Source organism: Rhopalosiphum padi, chromosome 4, assembly GCF_020882245.1.
Source record: "Rhopalosiphum padi isolate XX-2018 chromosome 4, ASM2088224v1, whole genome shotgun sequence".
NCBI classification, from domain to species: Eukaryota; Metazoa; Arthropoda; class Insecta; order Hemiptera; family Aphididae; genus Rhopalosiphum; species Rhopalosiphum padi.
Genome location: NC_083600.1, coordinates 45975542 through 46002416, shown reverse-complemented (window position 1 = coordinate 46002416; position 26875 = coordinate 45975542). Strand labels below are relative to the sequence as shown.

The 26875-nt window shown below is 25.6% G+C and overlaps 1 protein-coding gene and 1 long non-coding RNA gene across 2 annotated transcripts; both read right to left on the bottom strand.

Annotated features, from left to right (window-relative positions):
* Positions 1 to 12380: 12380 nt before the first annotated feature.
* On the bottom strand, positions 12381 to 15061 carry LOC132929771 (uncharacterized). The gene is made up of 3 exons (XR_009662152.1): positions 15009 to 15061; positions 12895 to 12914; positions 12381 to 12561 (listed from the first exon to the last, which is right to left on the bottom strand). It is a non-coding gene; the product is annotated as an uncharacterized LOC132929771 (long non-coding RNA).
* Positions 15062 to 16057: 996 nt separating this feature from the next.
* LOC132930834 (uncharacterized) lies at positions 16058 to 25934 on the bottom strand. The gene is made up of 11 exons (XM_060996907.1): positions 25916 to 25934; positions 19836 to 19862; positions 19273 to 19299; positions 18387 to 18413; positions 18042 to 18068; positions 17697 to 17723; positions 17352 to 17378; positions 16639 to 16686; positions 16539 to 16556; positions 16349 to 16402; positions 16058 to 16198 (listed from the first exon to the last, which is right to left on the bottom strand). The coding sequence occupies exons 2-11, from the start codon at positions 19855 to 19857 to the stop codon at positions 16095 to 16097; spliced, it is 381 nt and encodes a 126-aa protein (XP_060852890.1). The 5' UTR covers positions 19858 to 19862; positions 25916 to 25934; the 3' UTR covers positions 16058 to 16094.
* Positions 25935 to 26875: the final 941 nt, after the last annotated feature.

Below are 26875 nucleotides of genomic sequence, written 5' to 3'. Positions count from 1 at the left end.
TATTATGACGTCCGTGTTTGATATTTTTAGTAATTTTCAATCAAGATTTTATTCATATAGTATAATTTAAAATATAATTGTTTATTTCCAATATGATAATTGTATATTTTTTTTACAAGTATGTTAGTTAACATGACATAATAATTAGTTATTTTGTTAAAATATACAAAAACTGCTGAAAGTATGAAACATATATATTATAGTATTAAATCGTACATACAAGTTTTTCTTTTAAATTCATTTTATATTAATTAAGCATTTTAAAACGATACATTTTATATTCAAATACGTAGTATAAACTTCAGCTTAAAATTGTTTTATTTTTAATTATTAAAACAAATATTATTAACAAAATTTCAAATTACAGTAATATATAATTAATAAAAATTAAACATAATCTTATAAAATTATAAGGAAAGGTAAATTACATGTATAAATTAGCTACATAAATAAATACAATTCAAATTAGAATCCCCCTTTTTGTAAATGATCTAAAGGATATTGTTTTTGAGAATTTTTTGAGAATATCTGTTATTAAAACGTTTATTCCAAAGAAAATTAGTCTTTAAAATGGTCTTACATAGTTGTAGTATTTGGTTTGGTCAATTATACTTGGACCATTTTTCAAAATTATAAATGTTGATAGATTAATATTAATTACTATAATTTTCAAATCACCTTAGCTCCCATATATTCCAAACTCATTTGGAAGAATAAAACGATTATATCTGACTATACAAAGTTAAAAAACTACTATATTTCGAATTTCGATTTTTATGCGTAAACATTTTCATAAAAAATTACCGTTAAGTAATATTTAACGAATAGAGAGGGAGGGATTCTTAATTGTAAACAAAAGTTTTTATTTCTGTAAAATGCTCCTTAAGGCTTAAGACGTAAGTAATATACAAAATTCTTGAAAATTAAAAAATATGGTCAGAATGTTTTTTTTTTTAAATGTCAAAAATTATAATTTTAATTAATATATTATTAAAGGAAAAATGGACGCGAATAAATGATTTATCTAGTATATTACTGTTAATAACAAAAGAATATTCTCCTACAAGTAAATATACTAATAATATTCATTTGTATTATAATATAAATGCGTATAAAATAAAATATAACTTTTTATTGTATGTTAAAATACATTGTTCTCCCACCATATTTTTAATATTTAGTCATTAATTATTATATTATAGGTATGTTGGATTTTTCATTTTCAATATAAATCTTTGTTATATTTTAAAATTATAATATATTCAAAACTATCGTCAGTCATATAATATAATTTTTTTTTTGGCTATAGTAAAATATTGATTTTTTAAACCTTTCGATAATTAATAAATACTTAAACCATTATAATATATAATACATTTTTTTTTTAAATAATTTATTACGATTTTAGTACATTAAAAAATGTATTTTTACGAATTACGACTACACCAAAAAAATGATTTAATAGTAAAAAACTTATTTAAATTATTTTTGACTATATTCTTATTACAAATGTTAATTCATTTTATTCCGTGATATTACTTACACTAATATTATTATTTTATTTTTTATTTACAATTTATCTGCATTATTTTTAAACTACACGTAATTGGAAATAGAATCATTTTAATGCAACTAAAATAGTATAAAGTATTATCTTAAAGTTACGAGTATATAATTAAAATAATGTATTTATATTGATGCGTATTATTCACTTTAAACATTGCGAACTTTTAATATTTTGTAGTTTACTATCCGTAAACATTTGTGAAATATTTTAATCTAAAGAGTTAATATTGAAAAAATATTCTAAATTTACATTTTACATTTAATAAAACTAAGTTCTTATAATAATATTTACATGAAGTATACATATTTAAGTTGCATACCCCTATAGGCTATATTATGTATAATTGTTAGATATTTAATGTATCAAATTTTAAACGTAGGCGAATGGACAATAAGCATAAAATTGTATAAGAATTAATTTGAAGTACAATAAAATAAAATTGATTTCTCATATTTCATACAAAATATATATAATACATTTATTAGGCAATTTTTTTTTTGTTTCGTAGAACACAGTAGCTACATTCTATGATTTTTAACCGTGATAACATGATTTGAAGTTCGAATTAAATATTTTATTATAAATATGGTATATTATGGTCATAAAATAAAATTAATGTTTATTTGGTAGATGAATGCGGAAACGGAAACATAACATATAATGAGAGAGCACTCAGCAGTGCGACCCCACAGATTTATATAGTAAGTGCCTAGACGAGGCTTATAAACAGTATAAACGTATCAAGGGGTTATGCGGTATTATACGAATGATAGTTAGTCAATTAATTAGTGGGTTTTTGTGATGAGTTAACTTTAGATTAAATGGAAGGCATTCGAAATGGTATCACGAAAGCAAACTTACTGATAATAGGTTTGAATTTTTTCAATAAAATGCCATATGATTATACTCATCTATAGTAAATTTATAAATTAAGACTTTATAGCTTGGATCAGAGAAGTTGGTGAAGCAAGTAGAGTTAGAAGTTGACTTTATATTTTTTTTTGTAAAAAGATGTTAAGCCAAAGTTAAGCGTCCATAGAACGTTAAACTTAAAAGTCAAAGTTAAAAGTATTTGACTGAGCAATCTTTTGATTATAATGAAAACGTGATAAAATATGATTTTGAATTATTAATTGTTTATCTTTTATATCTATCGGACTAAAATTGAATCACGTTAAGAAGATTTTGCAACCGTTGAAACACTGTCTGCCGTCTGATAATTATTATTTAAATTCAATATTATTATGTCATTCGTGTAAGTACCAAGATGAGCCAAGAGATATTGAAGTGCCATGTTCAAAAATAGATTAGTTATAGAAAAGAAGCTATGTTACATCTCTGGGAGAATCTTACTAGTATTTACTATAATATAATAGAATAGCTATTATTTATTCAATCTGAAAAAATTTGGCTTTGAAGGTAAAATTTTGACCTGTGGCAAAAGGTAATAAAAAGGGGGGAATGATTTAAGTTTAAAGAGGAGCCTTCGTGGCACACTCGGGAAAATTAATGTTAAATCGTTCTATTAGATTGTATGGACTTTTATAGTATATTAATAGTTCAATAAATATTTTATTTATATATTTTATTAGTACATAATATTTATGTTATATATATAAATTTAATATAATACCTATATCACGCGTGAAAAAAAAATAAATGTCACACTTACCAGAGTTCTTTTTTTTTGACCGAAAATTTTTGTTAACACGCAACACAATTTTAAATGGGAAAACAAAAATTGAGAAGTGAAACGCACAACTAGTACATTGCACTTACACATGAACGTGTAGTCGTGTAGATAAACATTCGATATAATAATCAAAATAATACAGTTTGACAAACAATAAAGTTTTCCGGAGCTCAATATGTTGTTGTGAAATAAAAACTAAACAAAAACAACAACCATAAAAAAGTAAGTGTAGACAGAATACAGAAATTGTACGCTCAGTAGACAGGTAAATACTTGTTTCGCTTTTGCTCACCACTGCGATAGCCAGTTCATTGAATTATTTTCTATAAGAAAATCGGACATCGATAGTAATGGATTCATTTAGTTTAAAAAAAAAACGGTTTAGAACTGAGTTCCGTACTAACAAAATGGCTTAAACGTATTATTAAAATGTGCCACTAATTATCACATACTTACATTAATTATGTATTATTTATTATATTTAGCAGTAATCACAGCTCCCTATTTCCAACACAAACCGCATCATAAGCTTACAGCCTACACAAAGGAGGTAGGTTAATCGAATCTTAACAAATTTAATATTGATGTAATTAGATATGTTTTCTTTTTGATTTCTAATAAACAAACAAACAAAAAAAAAAAAAAAATTTATAGAACACTAATGATCTTAATAAATATTTATTTATGATTAAGAATCAAAATTGTCAAATACAATTTTAAATGTTTATCAAATAATAATTTTTTTTTCTAATTAATTCATATATAAAAGCTAAAATTTTAAGTTTCAATGTATTATCTACTTAAATATGTGTATTGTTTTCTTATTTCATGTAATGTATTGTACTACCCCTGTAACAAATAATATATAGTGACTTACTTAAGTTGTATGTGGTTGCTATGATTGTCAAGTGATGCCATTAGTTATTTAGTTGTATCATAGGTAGATGAATTTTTACTTTTAAAGCTCTATATCATATAGGATTTTAATAAGTTAAGAGTAATAACATTAAAAGAGTATTATTAATACCCATAATATTATATAACATAACATTTTTTTATTACATAGGTACTATTTTATTGTTATTTTTATTATCATTAATATTTTTCATTGTCTTATTTTATTTTAATTGCTAAGTTTTCTATAATATTATCTACTGTCATTTATTTTTTTTTTTAAATTAGTCTGCGTGTTCAAAAATAGAAATATAAATAATTAGTAATATTACGAGTATATATTATTAAATATTCGATATAGATTTGTATCATATATATAATTAATATTATCAATGATTTTCCTAAAAATATCCAACAATATTCAATAAAAAAAAAATCATAATGTTCAAATATTGTAAATTTAAGCTCTAGACACCTGAGACTTTCATAAATATTTGAAAATATTTTCAAAGTTGTTTTCTCGTATTAATAATACGAATGTCATCATCTAGGCACATATACAAATATTCTGTCACAGTGTTGACATATGTGATTCATTATTTTTGTTTATCATCATTATTATTATCAATCAAAATAGTAGGAAAATTATTTGATTTTTGAATACCATAAATTGTGATGATTTTTCGATGATGAATTGATAAATGATAAATGTGATTTTGACATATAATAAATAAACAGTGGTACTTAATAAAGATTTTTTTCTGATAAAAATATTATTAATTTTACATAAGTTATTATATCATAATATTTACTTATATAAACATTGTATATTTAAAAATATTTCTGCAAGACAATTGATAAATTTAATTAAAGTAATATTTTGTAGGTATTATTTACTTCGCATCAAATAATAAATAGCGTGAAAATTATATTCCAATAAAAAATCGACTGTAATAATAATATGGCGTATTGTACATTATTATTTTAACTAATTAAAAACTTTATTACTTATGATAAAATAATAAGAAAGCTTTTATTGTGTTTTCTTCAATAAAATAATAGGCATGTTTTTTCCTTCGAAAAAGCTTATTATTTCATCTGTATTAATATGAAGCACAATAATAATAAAATATGACAAATGTGATAAAAAAAACTAACACATTACTTGTGTTGCTACAATTCTATGATTGTTATTGTTTTAAATATAAATTAGGTATTGTGAGTCATGGTTTTCAATATTTTTTTACATAATATTATAAGAATTTGGTACGTTGATAAAATTTTTATTTAATTAATTATTATTTGTACGCATGAAAGCATTTATTTAGGTTTCATAATATATTAATAGGTACCTATTATTGATCGAAACGTTTAATATGAATTTTCCTCAAAATCCGGTTTACCTATACGGCTATATACGTATTTAATTTACCTACATGGCGATGGTTACACGATGATATATTAAACAATGTAAGTAACCTACCTATAAATAACGTTATGTTTTGTTGTGAAGTTATTAAATTATTGAAAATTATACTGTTCATAGTGTCCATAGTGATGATCCAAAGTCATAAACAAAGTACGATATTTAATTACGCTTTAGACTTTTAGAGAGTAAAATCTTTTAATATACATAATGCATTTTATAACGTATTGTTATTTATTATGTATATTCATATAGTTTTATTAAACAACAGGTTCAAAAAAAGATTTATTTCTAAAAAAATGTTTTCTAATAATAAATAATAAGTAATTTTGAAATTTATAATTTTACATTTAATTGTTAAATTACATTTTTTTTTATTTATAACCCATAATAATCTGTTGATTATGTTATATTGTTTATATTTAATTTAATATTTTCGTTGAAAAAATAATATATCACTGGACTTCAATCCGATTATTATTAGACATAAAATAAAATATAATTTCATCAATCATACGTTGTTATCCATTAAATAGTAATAGTTACCTATACCGTGTGTCTGTGTATCACGATGGCGCCATAAGAAACTAATAATTATCTCACATTAGTCCATATCCATGTAGTATTGTAGTGTAACATTTTCAAGGTCTTTATTGAACGAAAATTAATTAATCATATTCATTTGTGAATTTGTAATATTGTAAAGTTTCTATCAAAAGGTTAATAAAACCCAATTGAGTATGGTTATGTCCGTTTTACCAAATTAGTACTGTATCAAAAGGATGCTAAAATAATGTTAATGAAAATTAAGTTCAGCATAAAAAGTTGCATATCGATACCAGATTAGGTATTTTCATTTTACAGTATTCATAAATAAATTTGTAAAAATATTATAAAGTGTATACAAATATACATATTTAATGAAAAGAAAAAATGACAGAACCTAACTAGAATTTAAAATAAGTTTACGTAGTTAACATATATATTTTATTTTATTGTCATCAATTATTATACTTCTTTATATGACAATTAATTATTGGATAACCAAACAAAGATGAAATATTGACTTAATAAAATTATTAAAAATATAAGATGTAGAAATTAAAAAAGCTAGATAACAAGACTGGTGATTGATATGATAATTGATAATGAGCTGTTTAGTATGGTAGTGTAGGAGTGACATCGTGAGGGTTAAATTTATGGCTAGAAAGAATGAACGTAAGCGGATTACCATAAGGGGTGTAGCATATTATTATTATATGTACTTATATAACCATAAACGGACATTCCGTTAAATTATAAGAGGGACTAGGAAATCCAAAAAAAAATGACCGTAGCGGCCTAGCACTCCCTCTCCAACACATTACTATAATACATAGCTAAAATATGAGTATATTATAGTAAACGTCATTAAATTATGAAAACTTAATAGTAATGGGCAAAGACCATTGGTTATTTTGTTTTTATTTTATATTGACAAAAAATAACTACATCAATGTATTATAGTAATACACAATAATAATCATTACGTATAAAATAACAATACGCACATAATGTTCTGCCTTCCACATTTTATATTATGATTGTTCACCGTCTATTTTACACAATTCTTTACTCATCAACATTTTGTTATATTTTAACTTCACTGCAAAAACCTTAACTATTTTAATCTTTAGTAATTTGAAAATTTATTTATTATAAAAATACGAGTTTTCTAAGGTATAAAGGATTAAATATTATAATAATACACGCTGTATCCCACTGTAAGTATTCATTTTATTATCAATAAAAAAAAAATCACACTTTATATAAACAATGTATGTACGGAAATGTGTCTTACTGTATTACATTAGGGAAACGACTTATGTAGTGTTGGTATGAGGTGAAGCTCAAATAAACAAATTCAGAACAATATTTTATTTTATATTTCTTTATTTTGAATTCATACCAAATTATCAATATACTAATATACATAAGATATTTATAATTTTATCGTAATAGTACCCAGAATTAATAGTATATTTATATTTCTAAGTAATCCGTCGCAGACGGTGGCATGCGATATTTGTGGCGGAACGGTAGTGGTGGAGGAACGCTTCCGCACGCGGCATGCGCGCGAACGATTCAGAACGTGTGTTTTATTTGACTAAAACTATGTACTTTTTGATCATCCTACCGATCGACCTATAATTATGCGAAAATATTTTTGAAAACTGATTTGAAATCGTTATTATGTCTATTTGAGATCGGTCAGTCCATATTTTAAAAATTCTGATTTAAATTCCGAATAATTAACGTTTTCAAAATTTAGAAATTTTAAAATATTCAAATTAAATTATAGTTGTTTTTTTTTTTTTTTTTTGGGGGGGGGGGGTGAGGGTGAAATTGGAAAAAGTTGATCGATCTCAAGTAGACATAATAACGAATTCAAATCAGTTTTCAGAAATATACTTAATATGAACCAATAGTTCAATTTTTTCAATAATAGTATTTTTAACGTGTTTTGAACACGTCGCAATAATTTAATTCTGAATCCCATGGCTTTAATAATTAGTTTTTTCGCAATATTTATTACAAAGTCTAATTATTATTTATTAAAACAAATATCAGTAATAATAATTTTGAATAAAGTTTTAATATTGAAGGGCAAGGGCTATTGAAATATATAAAGGCTAAGCACTTCTAAGCCCACCTCACCACCCTATGACCGCTTATGCCTTTAATCTTCCGTGTAGTGTAATATGTAGATGGGAATTAAATAAAGGATATCAATTGTCAAGTTATTTAGATCATTAATTTTAATCCACCTGCCTAAACTTAGTTCATACAATGTACACTATTCGTTTATCAATAATAATTTAAAGTACGTAATTGTTTTATACTTGTATAAAAGTAATTTTCAAATTTTTCTCGTGAAGATTTACCCACCTTAAATACGAAATTATAGATACCTAGAACCTAGACTTTTAAATAAAATTATTAGTCAATGACAGCTCCCTTGATAACCGTTCAATAGCTGTTGCGATCTCTGATCAAAATTCATTTTAGAATAATTGAGACGATAAATCAAATATATAGTTTTAAATAAAGATCAAAATAATATCATTTTAACTGATTATACGCATTATTTTTTATTTATTATTTATTAGTGACTATTACAATTTAAAATTAAAATGTACGATATAACGTAATATTTGTTTGGTAGTTTATAGTACCCTTAAATTTAAAAAAAATAATAATTTTATTCTTAGAACTGTAAAGTTACCATTGGTATTGGATATGAAAACAGAGTAAATATTTATAGTTCAACATATTATGTACAATGTATACAAGTATTTTGATATTAATATATTTTTCATAAAAGTTCAATTTTTCTCAAAGTTATATTTAATTAAATCATTTCATTTTTATCTACACATTATACATAATATTGTTTGCTAAAAAAGTAAGTGTAAATATTACTAATATTATATTATATAAGTATTAAATTGTAGCTAACTACATCGTTTATTAAACATACATACTAAGTATAAAGCATTTTTAAACTAAATATTTTTCTACACTACACATTTCTAAAATTGAAAGTTTAAAAATATGCATTTTTATAAAATATTATAGTTTTTGTATCCATTGATTAACATTTTTAAGCTGAATGTAATTTTTATCTGTTATAACCATTCTTCAGATGGTAAATTAATTATTACAAATAATTTGATTTTCATTTAAAGTTTTTGAACTGGAAGTGGTGCGTAATCTTTTACAAAAATAAATTAATACATACGTCATGTCATATAATAGTTGTATGATGAATTCCGTCATTGACGTATGGCTGATTGTGTTGATTATATTTATTCAAAATTATTGTTGGTGATAGGTACTATTTATTCATACGACCCTACCTGGTTCTAGACATGCGTATGGTCTAATGTTTTTATTTTTATTGCGAAAAATTATTCAAACTATATGTACTTAAATTTTACAGAATAATTCACAAAGTATTTTCCTTTAGTAAAGTATTTATTTAAACTCTTATATTTGAAACTTTTAAATATACTTAAGGAACTTATTTTCAAGTATTTGAGATTTTTTTGTACTATTTAAGGGTTCTGGCTATACAACTTCTGTTTAACAAATCAGAATCTCATTTTTTACTGTAAATTTTTTAGTGGTTATAATAATACTTAAAAATAGTTTTACAAAAATATAATTTTTTTTTTTTTTAATATTATCTAACGTAACCTTGTCAGGAAGAAATGCAGTAGAAAAATGGGAAATTAGAAGGTTAGAGTAGGATAGAAGTTAATATAATGTTTTTTGTTAATTAGCTTATATTTTCTATATTGAGGTCATTGTGAAGATAATTATTTTAAATATAACAAAGTGCTGAAGTAATGTCACGAAGAAAAATAGATTGGAATGCCTGAATAGTGTGAGTTTGAGAAGGTTAAGCACCTCTCTAAAAAATATAATATATATAAAAAATGTAAACTGAAATTTAATAGTTCCTATACAGTGTATAGTATACACGGATAAGTCTTATAAATTATATTATATTAATATAAATAAATAAAAAATATATTACTATTAATTACTATAATTTTCAAATTATCATAGCTTCCATATACCTTTCAGACTCATTATCATGGAATTAATATCCTTGAACAAAGTTAAGTAATTTTACTACTTGTTCGAATTTTGATTTTGATACATGAGCATATTTAGAAAAATGATTCTCAAAATGATTTACAATTGAAAGGCGGGGATAGGGGGTAAACAAAGACTTGTATCTCCATAGAACACTCCTTAATTAGTTCAAGAAATCTCAACAATTTGAAATTATTGTCTTAAAGTATATTTAAAAATTCCATAAATTTGATTTTGAATAAATACATTAATTATTAAAGAAAAAACGAGTGAGCATGCTTGGTAACGATAAATCAATCTGTTTATCTTTTAAAAATAAAAATAATACAATTTTATACTAAAAAATCATTATTAATAATTGTGTAAAATATATATATACTAAATATTTAATGTTAAGAAATTAGTATTTTAATTGATAAATATATATATAATTATTGAAAATATGAAAAATTAAAAATATCTTATACTTCTTAAATCATCATTAAATTTAGAATTTTAAAATCTGTTAAGATGTCTTGTATTCGGTGAAACGATAATGGCAGAGTCATCTACTGTATTTTGCTTTACGTCTACTAAAATAAAGATTTTATCACTAGATAGTGCTACCAATAATGATTTTTTGTTTAATTTAATTTTCATATTCCCGACGACTCTGAGGCTAAACTATATTATTACTAACTTATTTTTACTTGTGACTGACGACCAGTGTTGTACAAAGAGAACCTATAAATTATCTAGATGAGTTACTGTGGCGTATAGAGGAATTAATTTCGGGGGAGGCTTGTTATATTATTATGTTAATTTTCGAGGTAGGTTCGCAAAACGTGCCGTACCAGCAATAAATTCCGGGGCAGGGGTTGAATAACACTTAAAATATTTATATAATTAATAGATAAAAGATAACTACGTTTAATTAATAGTTCATACTGTATATCCGTGGATTATAATAATATTTTTGGTTGGACATTTTTTTTTTAAATTTTGGTTAAACTAAAAAACACAATATGTTGTATCAACATGAAAACGATATTAAACTTCGGTAATGGCGAGTACGGAATATACGAATAACTATAAAATTTGATACAGCTAATAGTTAGGTATTCAGTAATCAGCATGTGTATTTGATCAAGTAGAAACACCGGATCTTGTTTTCACCTTAATTTTGTTTATCAAACATAATATTATCAATATAAACACAATTAATAAGTGGTTGGGTGGTAGTCATAATCAAAAATAACGTTTTGGTTTCACATATATAAAATAAATATCAAAAATATATTTTTAAGTTATATTATATATATTGTATTTCCATCTAATTAGGAATTAAGAAGAACAATAAGTAATGCTTATGTTTAATACAAATTAAATAATTGAAAAACTACTTAATTTACAAATAAAAATTGAATTGAGTTATTAAAAATAAGGTAACTATATTTTTTTTTATAATTATATGACATTTCTGCAACGAAGGAATACTTGTTTAAAAAAATGTACTTATATTAATTAGGCTTAATGAACATCAACCCAGTGACGTTAAAATGTTATTGACTGTTACTTTTACTCTATAATTCGGTACACAGCTCTACAATACTATTGGTGCCGGCTAAATATTTTAATATATGAAGGGAAATCGACATAATGTCAGGAAAAAAAGTTTGGAGGAAAAAGGAGTCCAACCTTTTTTTTTTGAGCAAAATGGACGGTGTTGAAAAACGGAATCTAAATTTTGGCGGAAAATTAAAAAAAAAATTTTTTTTAATAGCTCGGAAATTTTAGTAAGTCAAATCTCCTCCTTCCACGCGAACTTCTATTTATCGAGAGTCAACTATATATTCAATTTACAGTATGAATAAATTAACTCATAGCAATATGACAATATGAATATTGAATATATCATAAAATATACTTATAGTTATAAGTATAGGCGAGACTGTTTATAGTTCTGAATAGTTAGTAATGATTTTTTATTGACTTCAAATTTATCACACACAATAAAGGTGAATTTAAATAATTCTTAATTGAAGACAGACACATTTTTATAACATATATTGTGTGCAATTGTTAAACAATATTTAGTATAAGTATATATATTCGTATATTCTTTAATATAGAAAAATTTAAATTTATGTTAAATGTTAATATATAAAAATAACATGTATCATTAAAATTGTCTTGTTTATTAAAATATCGACATTTTTTTTTTTACATTATTGAAACTCTATAATTAATAGTGCATATTACAAAATAAAATCAATTCTTCATCGGTGTATAATTTAAAAATAAATCAAATGTACCTACACTGCATAAGTAAAGTATGCAGCTGCGTTGACGATTCTTCTAAAATAAAAATAATAATAATTTGATTTAATTAAATCTATTTCTTTACAGTTTAAGCGCATTTATTTTATAATATACTCTGTTCCAAAAGAGAATACAACAATTATATGCACTTTTTCCCCTTCCACCGGTCATTACTTATGTCGTTGTGTGAGAAATGCTCGCTGCCGGACGGAAACCAGTTGCTGTCCGGTGTATTTTCATTTGGAACGGGGTGTAAGTCCTTAATATTACGTATTACGTATCCGATTTTAAGTATATTGTAACTAGTTTCAATAATTATTATATTCATATATGAATATTTTTTATATTGTTATTTAGATTTAACCATACCTGTCGATGAACATTTCAGACTAAAAATAATTATTATGACATTTAGCATCATATCGATAGAGTTATTGTAAAGTATATTATATTAATAATGTAATTAGGTATATAGGAAGTCAGTAATAGTCAGTGTATAAATCTAAAATATTGGCATTGATGGTTATACACGTGAAATAATAAAAAATATTTGTAACTTATAAGAAAATGTAAAAATCCAAAAAAAATAGGTACTCAGTAAATTAATAATAATAAAAAAAAAGTTAAATGCTTGTGTATATTGCAATTTTATACGCACTGGGTATTAATAAGTGAGCCCATACTATTTTATGATCGTTTTGCTTAAAAGCTACATTAGTACAATTATTGATTTTGTTATCTATTTAGTATATAAAAAAAATAGTGCCAAAAAAATTTACCTAAAATTAAAATTTTTGATTTTTTAAATATTTTTATATATACATGCTTTACATTTTTTTAACTTTTAAATTTAATTCACAACAATAAGATAATATATGCTTTTTTATATAATTTTTATAATTTAAGTAGGTACCTACTGAGTGTTTACCAACACTTTTTTAACGGGGAATAGTAAGCTTCTACACGAGAGTGACAGGTAAACAATTACATACGTTAGTTCCTACACGATAAAAACCAGGAACGTATGTTAGTTCATACATGGTAAAAACCAGGTACGTATGTAGGTTCTTACATGGCGGAAAAAATTAAATATGTATACACGAATTGTATGACGTTTTGAATTGCAGAATTTTTATAGCAGACAAACCTGAAAATACAGGTATAACAGAATTTTGTGATTATTTGATAGATAATTATTGTATATCAAATGAATCAATCTTTCCTCCGAAATTGTGGGCGCGGCAATGTTCTGATGAGTCCGTACGACAAACACATGTGAAAGTTTTCATTCAGATTTTTACTCAAATTATTATCACCAACATCCACATATTTTTAAAATTATTTAAATTTTCAAACTTTTTCAAGTAAACACGTATATTAAAATAAGAACTACAATTAGTAACACAAAACCAAAAATCAGTAAAAAAATAAGCCACAAAAAAAAATTTCATAAATGAAAAAATGCTAGATTATACAACAAACAAAATTAATCAATTCGATTTTGTTAAATTTTTAAGTTATTGAAATAAACCTCATAAAATATAAAATTTCACATTATGGGATTTTTATTATTTTTTTTAATCATTATATATTAATTTTTGAAAATTCGTATAACAATAATATGTACCTTTTTCCGCCGTGTAGAAATTAACATACGTACCTTGTGTTTACCGTGTAGGAACTTACATATGTACCCTTTTCTATCGTGTAGGAACTAACGTAATTACTATGTATTTTTTGTACCTGCTACTCTCGTGTAGGAACTTACATTCGCCCTTTTTAACCACCCCTATTTTGTGACAGTCCTAAATCTGAAAGAAATGAGAAAGAATTCGTGTTGTAAAATGCAGGAGCCGTTTAGGCTACGTGCACTAAAATAAGGAGTTCTCAAAAAATATCTTAAATAATTTATTAATTTAATTTTTGGCGGAAAACGGTCATGGTGATAACGGGCGAGGGTAATTTTAGCGGAAAACGATTACGCTTGTAATGAGTAGGTACCACAATATAAAGTAAAATAATTTACTGCTAATGAGTAATGACTAATGATGACATAGTATCTAAGTAACTTAACAAATGGAAATAAATACATTAGTGTTCGAACTTGAAGAGAACTACAAACTTGACTATTAAGAGGACGTTTATATTTTCCCCAAATCAAACCGTTCAATTCCACACACATTGATATATATTATATTAATAAGGTATACATTTATTTAAAATCGTTTAGTATTGCAAACCAGTTAATCAAATTTAATGAAGATCATAAAATCATAAAAATAAAACTTTCGGGATTATACAAAAAAATTAGTTCTATCCAATTTCCAAAAAAAAAAAAAAATAAATAAATTACATTGATAAAAATTCACAATTTTTTCCCTTTTCAACAATATAATTAGAATAAATGTTTGTGGTATAGAACAGTATAAAATGTGCGGTTATGACGAACGCTTGGTACCAAAGTGTAAAGTAAAATAACTTACCAGTACAAGTAATGCCTAATGATTGCATACCATCTAAGTAAATTAAAAAATAGAAATAAATATATTAATGTTCAAACTTGAAGGGAACAACAAATTATTAACTATTAAGATGACGTCACACTGGCTTACTAACATCGTATTAATTTTTTATTCGAATAATTATCTAGATAATATTTTGCCCAACTCTGACTGACATATAAGTGTACAACATACCAAATTTGTATTCAGCAAAACACATTTTGTATTATTAACATAGATCATTGTTACGTTAGATTAGATATTCATTTGAGCTATCAGGTATCTTATACATAATATTATGATTTTTAGATATAGCTTAATAATGTGTCAATTCTCGTATAGCTACCATATCAGTATAACCTATTTTGTTTTACTGAAAACAAATTTGTTATCGTATCTGTATACGTTTGTATGACAAGTATATCGTATGTAGGTGTAGCATCATCCACTTATTCACACTTTGTCATGTTGGGCACTTGGTTTGGTTCACCGGTAGCTGAATACTACACACTTGTGTGATTAAGAAAAACAAAATAACCACCACACAGCTTTTGAATGCCTTATCCACGCCTATTGAAAACCTAAAATAGACTGTTTCACAACCCCCCCCCCTATAATGGCGGGAGAAACTAGAATTTAAACTCTAATGCTAAATATATTGATTTTTTGCCCTATTAATATTTTCCACTATTATTCATACTACTAAACTATTCTATTTTGTTTTATTCCCTTGTTTTATTTTATTTTTATTTTTACTCGTCTGTTTTACACTGACTCAGCGGTTCCCAATTATATTGTACTATCATATTATAATATAGGTGTAATCATTAGACTCTAATGTATGTAACCACAAACCATACACTAAATAAAATAATCCGCTTATTAGTTAACGCGTAATTATTATAATGATATATTTTATACTTTTGTATATTAATAATAAAATTAGTTTTATATGTAAAAATATTTGATATACTATAAACATTGTTATTATGTAAATAATTAAATAATTAAAAATCACTTGCCATCCCCTATAAAATAATAAAAAGAAACAAATAAGTCATGTGATCTCTAAATTTGTGATGATATAATATTTTCCTCACATAATTCCATTTTATGTGACACACTTCCGTACAAAACACAATAATCGTTTGGGTTGCAATTATTTCTTTTTACTAAAAAATAACAGTTTAATTTATATTTACTTGACTAGAACTTAAGTAAAGATTCAGTGTTTTAAATTATTTACATAAAATGTGTTCTAATTATATTACGTGTCAAATCTAAGATATATGTTTTCAAGTTATAACCATATTAATAATTACCATAGGTGAAAGGGTTATGAACTTGCCATTGCCGTATAAAAGAAGAAACTGGATCTGAATATATTCGAATTAGTATCAAGTTATTCAAATCATCGTGACTTTATTAACTAAAGATATATTTTTATTTATACAGTCATAATTATAAAAGAATTATAAACGCTTTATAATATGAATGATAGCAATAACTTACTCTCCAAACCATTTGGATCTAAATTTATTAAAAAAAAAATAACACGTATAAACTATTTAAAAACAACAATATAAATAACAATAACGATTTGTTTACTCACCTATTTCCAAAACTGTTTTATTCCAGTTATGCACGACCTCATTATTCGCTTATATAAAAATTAACATAATTAATAAAATAAAATTCAGTTTATTTAGATTTTTGTATTTTTAACTAATGAACTGACTACAGATCATTTTTTAAGTATATAATAAACTAATTAATAGTATATAGTATTATTATTATTATTATTAGTTTTACTAATTAATAGTATTAATTTAAACTTTTAAATTATTTATGCAAATAAATTATAGAACCATTAGTTTAGGAAAATGTTAAGTCTGATATTTGTGCAGAAACGGAGTAGATGTGTAAGCTAAACAATTATAAAAAAAGTAAAAATGTATAGTAACCTATCATTATGTCTGTTGTCAAAATTATAGATTCGGAAAACAAAATAATGTCAAATGATACCTATGTTAAAAGCTCATAAAAATATATCTACGTATAATTAATAATTCAAAATTCAAAATTTATTATTTTTTATGAACTGCACAACATTTAAAAAAGAACGGCACATTTTAATTTAGAACTGCACATTTTATGTGATGAAATGACACAGACAAAACGCGTTTATGCAGTCTGAGTAGAACTCCTTCAATTTAGGTTCTAAGGTAAAAAACCTATGATAAAATTAAAAGATGACAATATTTTGGAGGGTAAGACACTGAGTTTTTTTTCAATTATTCCTAATATAACGTTTTTATATCTTACTCGTTAAGTTCTGTGTCACTGTTGGGTCTATAATAGGATAAAACATAAATAGTGTTATAAGTTCATGACATGTATAATTAATTATTAAAAATTCAAAATGTATTGTCTTTTATGAACTGCACAACATTTAAAAAAGAACGGCACATTTAATTTAGAACTGCACATTTTATGCTCAATTGCACGTACGCCACAGACAAAACGCGTTTATGCAGTCTGAGTAGAACTCCTTCAATTTAGGTTCTAAGGTATAAAACCTATGATAAAATTAAAAGATGACAATATTTTGGAGGGTAAGACACTGAGTTTTTTTTCAATTATTCCTAATATAACGTTTTTATATCTTACTCGTTAAGTTCTGTGTCACTGTTGGGTCTATAATAGGATAAAACATAAATAATGTTATAAGTTCATGACATGTATAATTAATTATTAAAAATTCAAAATGTATTGTCTTTTATGAACTGCACAACATTTAAAAAAGAACGGCACATTTAATTTAGAACTGCACATTTTATGCTCAATTGCACGTACGCCACAGACAAAACGCGTTTGTGCAGTCTGAATAGAACTCCTTCAATTTAGGTTCTAAGGTAAAAAACCTATGATAAAATTAAAAGATGACAATATTTTGGAGGGTAAGACACTGAGTTTTTTTTCAATTATTCCTAATATAACGTTTTTATATCTTACTCGTTAAGTTCTGTGTAACTGTTGGGTCTATAATAGGATAAAACATAAATAATGTTATAAGTTCATGACATGTATAATTAATTATTAAAAATTCAAAATGTATTGTCTTTTATGAACTGCACAACATTTAAAAAAGAACGGCACATTTAATTTAGAACTGCACATTTTATGCTCAATTGCACGTACGCCACAGACAAAACGCGTTTGTGCAGTCTGAATAGAACTCCTTCAATTTAGGTTCTAAGGTAAAAAACCTATGATAAAATTAAAAGATGACAATATTTTGGAGTGTAAGACACTGAGTTTTTTTTCAATTATTCCTAATATAATGTTTTTATATCTTACTCGTTGAGTTCTGTGTAACTGTTGGGTCTATAATAGGATAAAACATAAATAATGTTATAAGTTCATGACATGTATAATTAATTATTAAAAATTCAAAATGTATTGTCTTTTATGAACTGCATAACATTTAAAAAAGAACGGCACATTTAATTTAGAACTGCACATTTTATGCTCAATTGCACGTACGACACAGACAAAACGCGTTTGTGCAGTCTGAATAGAACTCCTTCAATTTGGGTTCTAAGGTAAAAAAAACTTATGATAAAATTAAAAGATAAAAATATTTTGGAGGGTAAGAAGCTGAGTTTTTTTCAATTATTCCTAATACAACGTTTTTATATCGTTTAGATATAGCAAAAATTTCAAAATTTTTAAATAACAAACGGCCTACCCTGATCTTTGCCACATTTATATCTGTTGACAAATGTTTACTACTAGTGCCGTAGCAAGTGTATGGCTAAGTGTGTTTACGCCAGGGGTGTAAATTGTAAAGGGGCGTAAATTCTGCTTTGAAAGTAACATTTTTATATTACCTTCAAATCGATATATTTTTCATTATACATTTTGGAATTTGTATAATTTAATTTATTTATACTCACTACTATTCTATTCATTATTGATTATATAATAAATATAATTCATTTAAAAAAACAATTGTTACAGATTAAATTAAAACATATTTTATTACTTTTAATCATGATAAATGTACATTTAAAATACGCGGGTCTTTGGCGTGTAAGCGATACTAAAATATCGGGTTTTAATTTGTGGGCGGTAATAGGAGGGAGAGTTACCAACCGTATATACGTTTGACCCCGACTATAGTAATAGGTATGCGTTAGTGTGTTTTTACAAGTTTGCCAATGTAATTAAATGATGATCTTACTCGTTAAGTCCTGTGTCACCGTTGGGTCTATAATAGGATAAAACTAAATAATGTTATAATAGTTCATGACATGTATAATTAATTATTAAAAATCCAAAATGTATTATCTTTTATGAACTGCACAACATTTAAAAAAGAACTGCACATTTTATGCTCAACTGCACGTACGACATAGACAAAACGTGTTTATGAAGTCTGAATAGAACTCCTTAAATTTGGGTTCTAGAGTAAAAAAATCCTATTATAAAATTAAAAGAAGACAATATTCTGGAGGGCAAAACGCTTAGATTTTTTCCATAATTCCCAATACAACGTTTTTGTATCGTTTAGAAATAGCGAAAATTTCAAAATTTTTAATAACAAGCGGCCTATCCAAATCTTCGCACAAATATATCCAGGGGCTAATGTATACTACCAGTGGCATAGCACGGGCATGAAGATTTGTGCCAGCTAGGGATGTAAAATTTGAAGGGGCATAAAATTCGTTTGACCCCGACTATGGTAATAGGTATGCATTAGTATATTTTTATAATTTTTACAAAGTGATTAATTGATGATCTTACTTATTAGTTGCTGGGAAACCATTTGTTCTGGAAAATGATAAAACATAAACAACAGTAACTATTGTGCGAGATATGAAGAAGAGATATAATAAGAGCGGGATGTGAGTAATTTCAATTATGAAAAAATTTATAAAACTTTGAATTTCTGTTCATGTATCATATCATACCGGGTTTCCTTTTAGCTTCTAGTGAAATTTTGTAATTTTAAAGTTATTGTTTTTTTTTCATTTGTCTGTAATTCTGTTATTTAGTTACTTTTCATTGAAAAATACGGGAATAACTAACCTACGGTTCGCGGTGAATTAGTCGCGAACAATTGATCGCCGGTGAATTGATCGCGAATACAATTGGTCGCCAAGATAATTGATCGCCAAACGAACTATTTTAGTTTTTTAAGTATTTTATTATCCTAGTTATATTACCGAATTTTATGTTTATTATTTTAGAATATTTAAATATTCTTATTGTTTTATTTTTAAATAACAGACAGTTCATCCAATTTACAATGAGATCTACAGATATAATAATATATAGGTATACTATGAAAGATACCATTAAATGATATACACACGAGATCATTGAACTAGCGTGACAATAATTTCGATAAGCTTAAATGGCCGTTATCGACTTATCGTATATAATTAAATGCTAATTTTAAATTGGATGAACTGTCTGTTATTTAAAAATAAAACAATAAGAATATTTAAATATTCTAAAATAATAAACATAAAATTCGGTAATATAACTAGGATAATAAAATACTTAAAAAACTAAAATAGTTCGTTTGGCGATCAATTATCTTGGCGACCAATTGTATTCGCGATCAATTCGCCCGCGATCAATTCACCGGCGACCAATTCACCGGATACCCTAACCTACCGATTAATACTTGATAATCCGACTACTACGTATCAATATTATCACATTAGTATAATATAAAACTTTTAGTACAAATGTGATTAATACGACAATCAAATTTAATAAACTAGAATTAAAATATAGAGTAGATCTGTATGTAACTGGTTACATTTATGTTTAATCAGGTGTATCTAATATGTTCCAACTAAATATTAAATAAATATATGTAAAGGTAGTTTAAAAAGTAATTTAACTGAATATATAACTCTTATGAAAATTATAATTATACAGCATTGATAATGTCTTTAAAATTAACGTAATTCAATGTGTTACTCAAGTAGTTAGTGCTTTGTAAAGTAAAATCACTTACCACGGCAATGGGTATATAGTTGCTCTAAATTAGTTAATTATTTATAATTTTATCAATTTGATGACATTTTAAAGAATATTACATCAATCTTTGAAGTTAATACCGAATAACAAATATCATTTTTTTATTATTAACTTAGACCATAGTAATGTTAGATTAGATATTCATTATAGCTATGAGTTATCTTCCACATAATATAATATTTTTAGTTATAGATTAATAATGAGTCAGTTATAGCTATCAAATCAGCATACGCAATTTAGTTTTACTGAAAACAAATTTGATATCATATTATCTACTTTTGTAAGACTAGGATATCACAAGTGGGTGTAGCATCCGCTTATTCACACTTTGTGATGTTCGACCATTGTTTTGGTCTACCGGTAGCTGAATACTGCGCATCAGTGCAACTAAGAAAATCAGAATAACCACCACACAGCTTTTGAATGCCTTATCCAAGCCTATCGAAAACCCAAAATTGACTGTCTCACAACCCCTCCTATAATGGCGGGAGAAACTAGAATTTAAACTCTAATACTAAATATATTGATTTTTTGCCCTATTAATATTTTCCACTTTTATTCATACTACTAAACTATTCTATTTCGTTTTGTTCCCTTGTTTTATTTTATTTTTATTTTTACTCGTCTGTTACACACTAACCTAATTTACTGTTTTATCATATTATTATATTGCTCAAATGCATATAACCACAAACTTTATGTTAAATAAATCAATCCACTTATTATTTAACGCGTAATTATTATAATGATATGATTATATTTTATACTTTTGTATATTAATGATGCAATTAATTGTTATTTAAAAATATTTGATATACATTAACAATAGTTTTTATGTAAATAATTAAATAACTAAAATCACATACCATTTACTGAAAATAATAAAAAGAAATGAATCAGTCATGCGATCCTTAAATGTTAAATGATAAAAAGTTCTCACCTAATTCCATATTATATGATGTATTTCCGTAAGCGTGACAAAAAACCTTTGGATTGAAATTTCTTCTTTTTACTAAAAAGTAACAGTTTGATTTATTTTTACTTGACTAGAGTATTGATTCAGAGTATCAGTCTATTTATATAAAATGGGTTGTAATTATATAACGTGTTAAATCTCAGAGGTATGTATTCAAGTTGTAACCAGATTAATAATTACCAAAAGTATTAATACTACATTGCCATTGTAGTACATAAGAAAAAATTGGATCTGAAATAATTTGAATTGGCTAAAAGTTTTTCAATTCATAGTTACTTTATTTACTAAAGATATATTTTTTATTTATACTGTCATAATAAATTATAAAAGAATGATAAACGCTTTATAATATTTAACCTTCACATGAACATGTTCAGTCCCAATATCTTCTTGAAGAATAAATAAAAATAAAAAATAAAATAAAATATGATAGAAATAACTTACTCTCTAAACCATTTGGATCTAAATTTATTAAAAAAAAAAAAAAATAACACGTATAAACTATTTAAAAACAACAATATAAATAACAATAACGATTTATTTACTAACCTATTTCCAAAACTGTTTTATCCCAGTTATCCACGACCTCATCATTCGCTTATATTGTAATTAACATAATTTATAAAATAAAATTCAGTTTACTAATATTTTTGTATTTAAAATTAATCAACATACTAAACAAATAATTTTTTGTGTATATTTACTAATTAATATTATTAATTTAAACTTTTAAATTATTAATACAAATAATAAATAGAACCATTAGTTTAGGAAAAGATTAAGCGGAATACTTATTCAATAACGGAGTAGATCTATTATCTACATTTTTTTTTAAAATAGTGATAATGCGGAGTAACCTATCACCATGTCTGTTGTCAAAATTACAGATCAAATATCAGGAACTATTGAAAGAGATTGTAATATATTTCTCGGAGATACATAAAGATTATAGAGTGACCGGAATACAAAAGACGGCAAGCAAATTCATGCCACAACTATAATCATGAGCTGCACCTTAATTTAGTGTCAATAATGCATGGATATCAATCTAAGGAGGAAGTAATCAAACATCAAACATCTAAATATGAATTATAATTCCACAGACATGAATATCCCATACACGAAGCGATGAACTACTTAATAGCAAACTTAAAAAAAGATTAACAAAAAATACTAAAATAACTATAAGGTCTACTATCAGAAATACATAGAAGTTTATTTTAGCGTTCTATTATTTTGAAGATTCTATGAATATTTCAAATAGACTATAATCACATAAGTCTTAACTCCTTAAGTAGCCTACCCGGATCCTAGCCACATTTGTTTCCGGCGGCTAATATATAGCAGTTTCATAGCAAGGGTATGGCGAAATGTGCTTACGCCAGGGGTGCAAATTGCAAAGGGGTGTACAATTTTGCTTTGAAAGTAATATTTTTATTTTACCTTCAAATCGAAATTTTTTAGATTCTGAACGGAGTGATGAATGTATTGATTTTACAATTACCTATGTGTGTTTTTTTTTTATTATTATTTTTATTTTTATTTTTGTGTCTGTCATCACTTTTTGGAGTAGTAATAATGCTTCGATTTTTGACTTCAGCCTCTCTTTGAAAAGGAATATTCATCTAGTTGGTACTTAGAGGGGTCAAAAGTAAAAAAATTTCAATAGTTTTCAAAAGCGTCGGGAAAAACCCTGAAAAAATTACGGAAAAACGGGAATTTTTACGCATAACCACTTTTTGACAAAATCGATTTTTTGATTTTGCTGTAACTCAAAAACGAATCATTATAAATACTTGAAATTTTCACCAAATGTTTATATTATGGTTATCTATTTACGATTAAATTTTAAAAATATTTAGAATTTTTTTAAGTTACTTTTAGACAATTGGAATTTTGGATCTTTCTAAATTTTTTTTTTGAAATGCCGATAAAAATAATTTGGCATTTAATAGAAGGATTATTATAAGTTGTTCTTATCGTAGTAAAAAAAATCAAAAATCGTTAGTCACAATTTTTGTTTATAAGCATTTAAAGTTCAAATGTTAACAAAATATATCAAAATCACGAAAATTTGCAAAGAATTTTGAAGTTGAAAATTCATAAAATTTTTGTGATTTATACTTAAGGTTCAAATATCCAATACAAGGTTATCCATAAGTTTTAATTTAAGTAATTGTAAAATAAAATTCCAGCGTCACTATAGAAAACATTTTATGAGTGTATAAAATTTAATTTTTTACAAAATCGCGTAAAATAACGATATATTACAATTTAAATATAAGTATTAAGTAATAATAATATAATATATCCAACTAATTATCATTGACTGACAAATCATCTCCGTTCAGAATCGTTTTTCGTATACAATGATACCCGTCATTGCATTCAAATTTAACACATCCACACGACCAGTGACCTACTCTCCATCTCTACTATACACCAGAGCGATACCCACTTGCCCACTTTTTCATTATACGTTTTGAAATGTAAATAATTTTATTTATTTATTATAATCAATACGTACAAATTTAATGATGAAATTGTGAAAATAGCATAAAGAATATCCCAAATTGTTCTATCAGTATTTTATTAATTGTTATTATTAACGTGTACATTAATCATTTTTTTTTTTAATTGTTGAATACTGAAAATGTGCTTATTTAAAAATCTTCCAGGTGCGCTAACGTGGCTTGTTCCTTCGCTACTGTATACTACATGATATCTGAATTTGAACCTACATTGTTAGTATTAGGTTTTTACACTCTAGGTCGTATGAACATAGGGCCTCTGTCATAGGTTAGGTTATACCATAGGTAATTCCTGGTTGGGGCAATCATATGTGTGGTTGGTAATTTTGCTATATCGAGGCGACATTGACAAGATATAGTGTTCAAATGAAACTAGCAGTTGGTGGGATGTTTGAAAACAAATACCTTTATTAACTTAACTGTTTTGATGATTTTTTTATCAAGCGACAAACCCGTAGGTTATTTAATTTTATTTATTTATACTTATTGATTATATTATGATAAATGTACATTTAAAATGGGCGGGCCTTTGGCGTGTAAACGATAGCAAAAATATCAAGTTATAATTTGCAGGCGACATTAGAAGGGAGAGTTATCAACCAGAAACCGCATATACGTTTGACCCCGCTATGGTAATAGGTATGCGTTAGTATGTTTTTACAAGTTTGCCAATGTAATTAAATGATGATCTTACTCATTAATTTTTTTACCACCATTTGTTCTGCAATAAGATAAAACATAATTAACTGTAAATATTTTTTTTTTTAGTGCAAACGAGATGTGAGTAATTTCAATTGTGAGGAATTTTATTAAACTTTGAATTTCTGTTTATGTATCATATCATACCAGGTTTTCTTTTAGCTTCCAGTGATATGTTGTCAATTTTAAGTTATAATATTTTTTCGTTTGTGTGTAATTCATTACTTTTACTTTCATGTACTTTTCATTAAAAAGAACGAGAATAACCCACCTACCAGTTAATACTTGATAATCCGACTACTGCCTATCAAGATTATCATATCAGTATAATATTTAATTTTATTACACTTGTGATTAATACGACAGTCAAATCTAATAAATTAGAATTAAAATATAGAAGAGATCTGTTTGTAACTGGTTAAATTTATATTTAAAAAGGTGTATCTAATATGTTCCAACTAAATAATAAATATATATATGTAGAGATACTTTAAAATGTAATTTAACTGAATATATAACTCTTGTGATTATTATAATTATACAGCATTGATAATGTCTTTAAAATTAACGTAATTCAATGTGTTACTCAAGTAGTTAGTGCTTTGTAAAGTAAAATCACTTACCACGGCAATGGTTATATAGTTGTACTAAAATAGTCAATTATTCATAATATATTTATTATTTTATCAATTTAATGACATTTTAAAGAATATTACATCAATCTTTGAAGTTAATACCGAATAACAAATATCATTTTTTTATTATTAACTTAGACCATAGTAATGTTAGATTAGATATTCATTATAGCTATGAGTTATCTTCCACATAATATAATATTTTTTAGATTAATAATGAGTCAGTTATAGCTATCAAATCAGCATACGCAATTTAGTTTTACTGAAAACAAATTTGTTATCGTATCTACGTTGTAAGACAAGTATATGTTGATGTAGCATTCACTTCTTCACACTTTGCGATGTCCGATTTTTGTTTTTAGTCTGTCCGGAAGCAGAATACTACGCATCTGTGTGATTAAATAATGCTCATGTGACAAAAGTAGACACCCAACTTAACCCTACCATGAGACTAATGTCTAGCACATTAAAATATATACCAATTTATAGGTTCCCAACATTAACAGCAATTGCCTCTCCCTCAACTTTGCAGAGCCAACGCCTTAATGAATTCTCAAAAATAAACATTAACCATGAACTGCCCACTTATTATTTTATTGAAGATCAGACCAAAACACGATTGAAGGCTCGAAACTGTCTATGAAAAATAAAAAAATAGCCATGTTCCTAATCAACATAAACATCGACATGTTGATCAAAACTGGAAACAAGTATGGGCAGCTATGGTACAGAACGACGAGCTCCTGCGTAACATATAGCCGGGTGTTATACCCACCGGATTTAACCTATAGTGCAATAATTTTTGCACGTTTAATAGAATTAGATGATGTGCAGATACCTTGCATAAGTGGCTTTTGAAGTACCTATCCACGTCTATCGAGGACCCAGAATCGACTGTCTCACAACCTCTCCTACATTTATTCAATGGCTTGAGAAACTAGAACTTAA

Bases quoted from the DNA above. Each gene is read 5' to 3' on its own strand.
- LOC132930834 (XM_060996907.1), bottom strand. From the start codon at position 19,857: ATGGTTTCCCAGCAACTAATAA. The intron at 18,414-19,272 runs GTAAGATCATCA...ATCCTATTATAG, and splicing joins GGTGACACAGGACTTAACGA to ACCCAACAGTTACACAGAAC. The intron at 16,199-16,348 runs GTAATTATTAAT...GTTATTTTTTAG, and splicing joins TCATAACCCTTTCACCTATG to TAAAAAGAAATAATTGCAAC.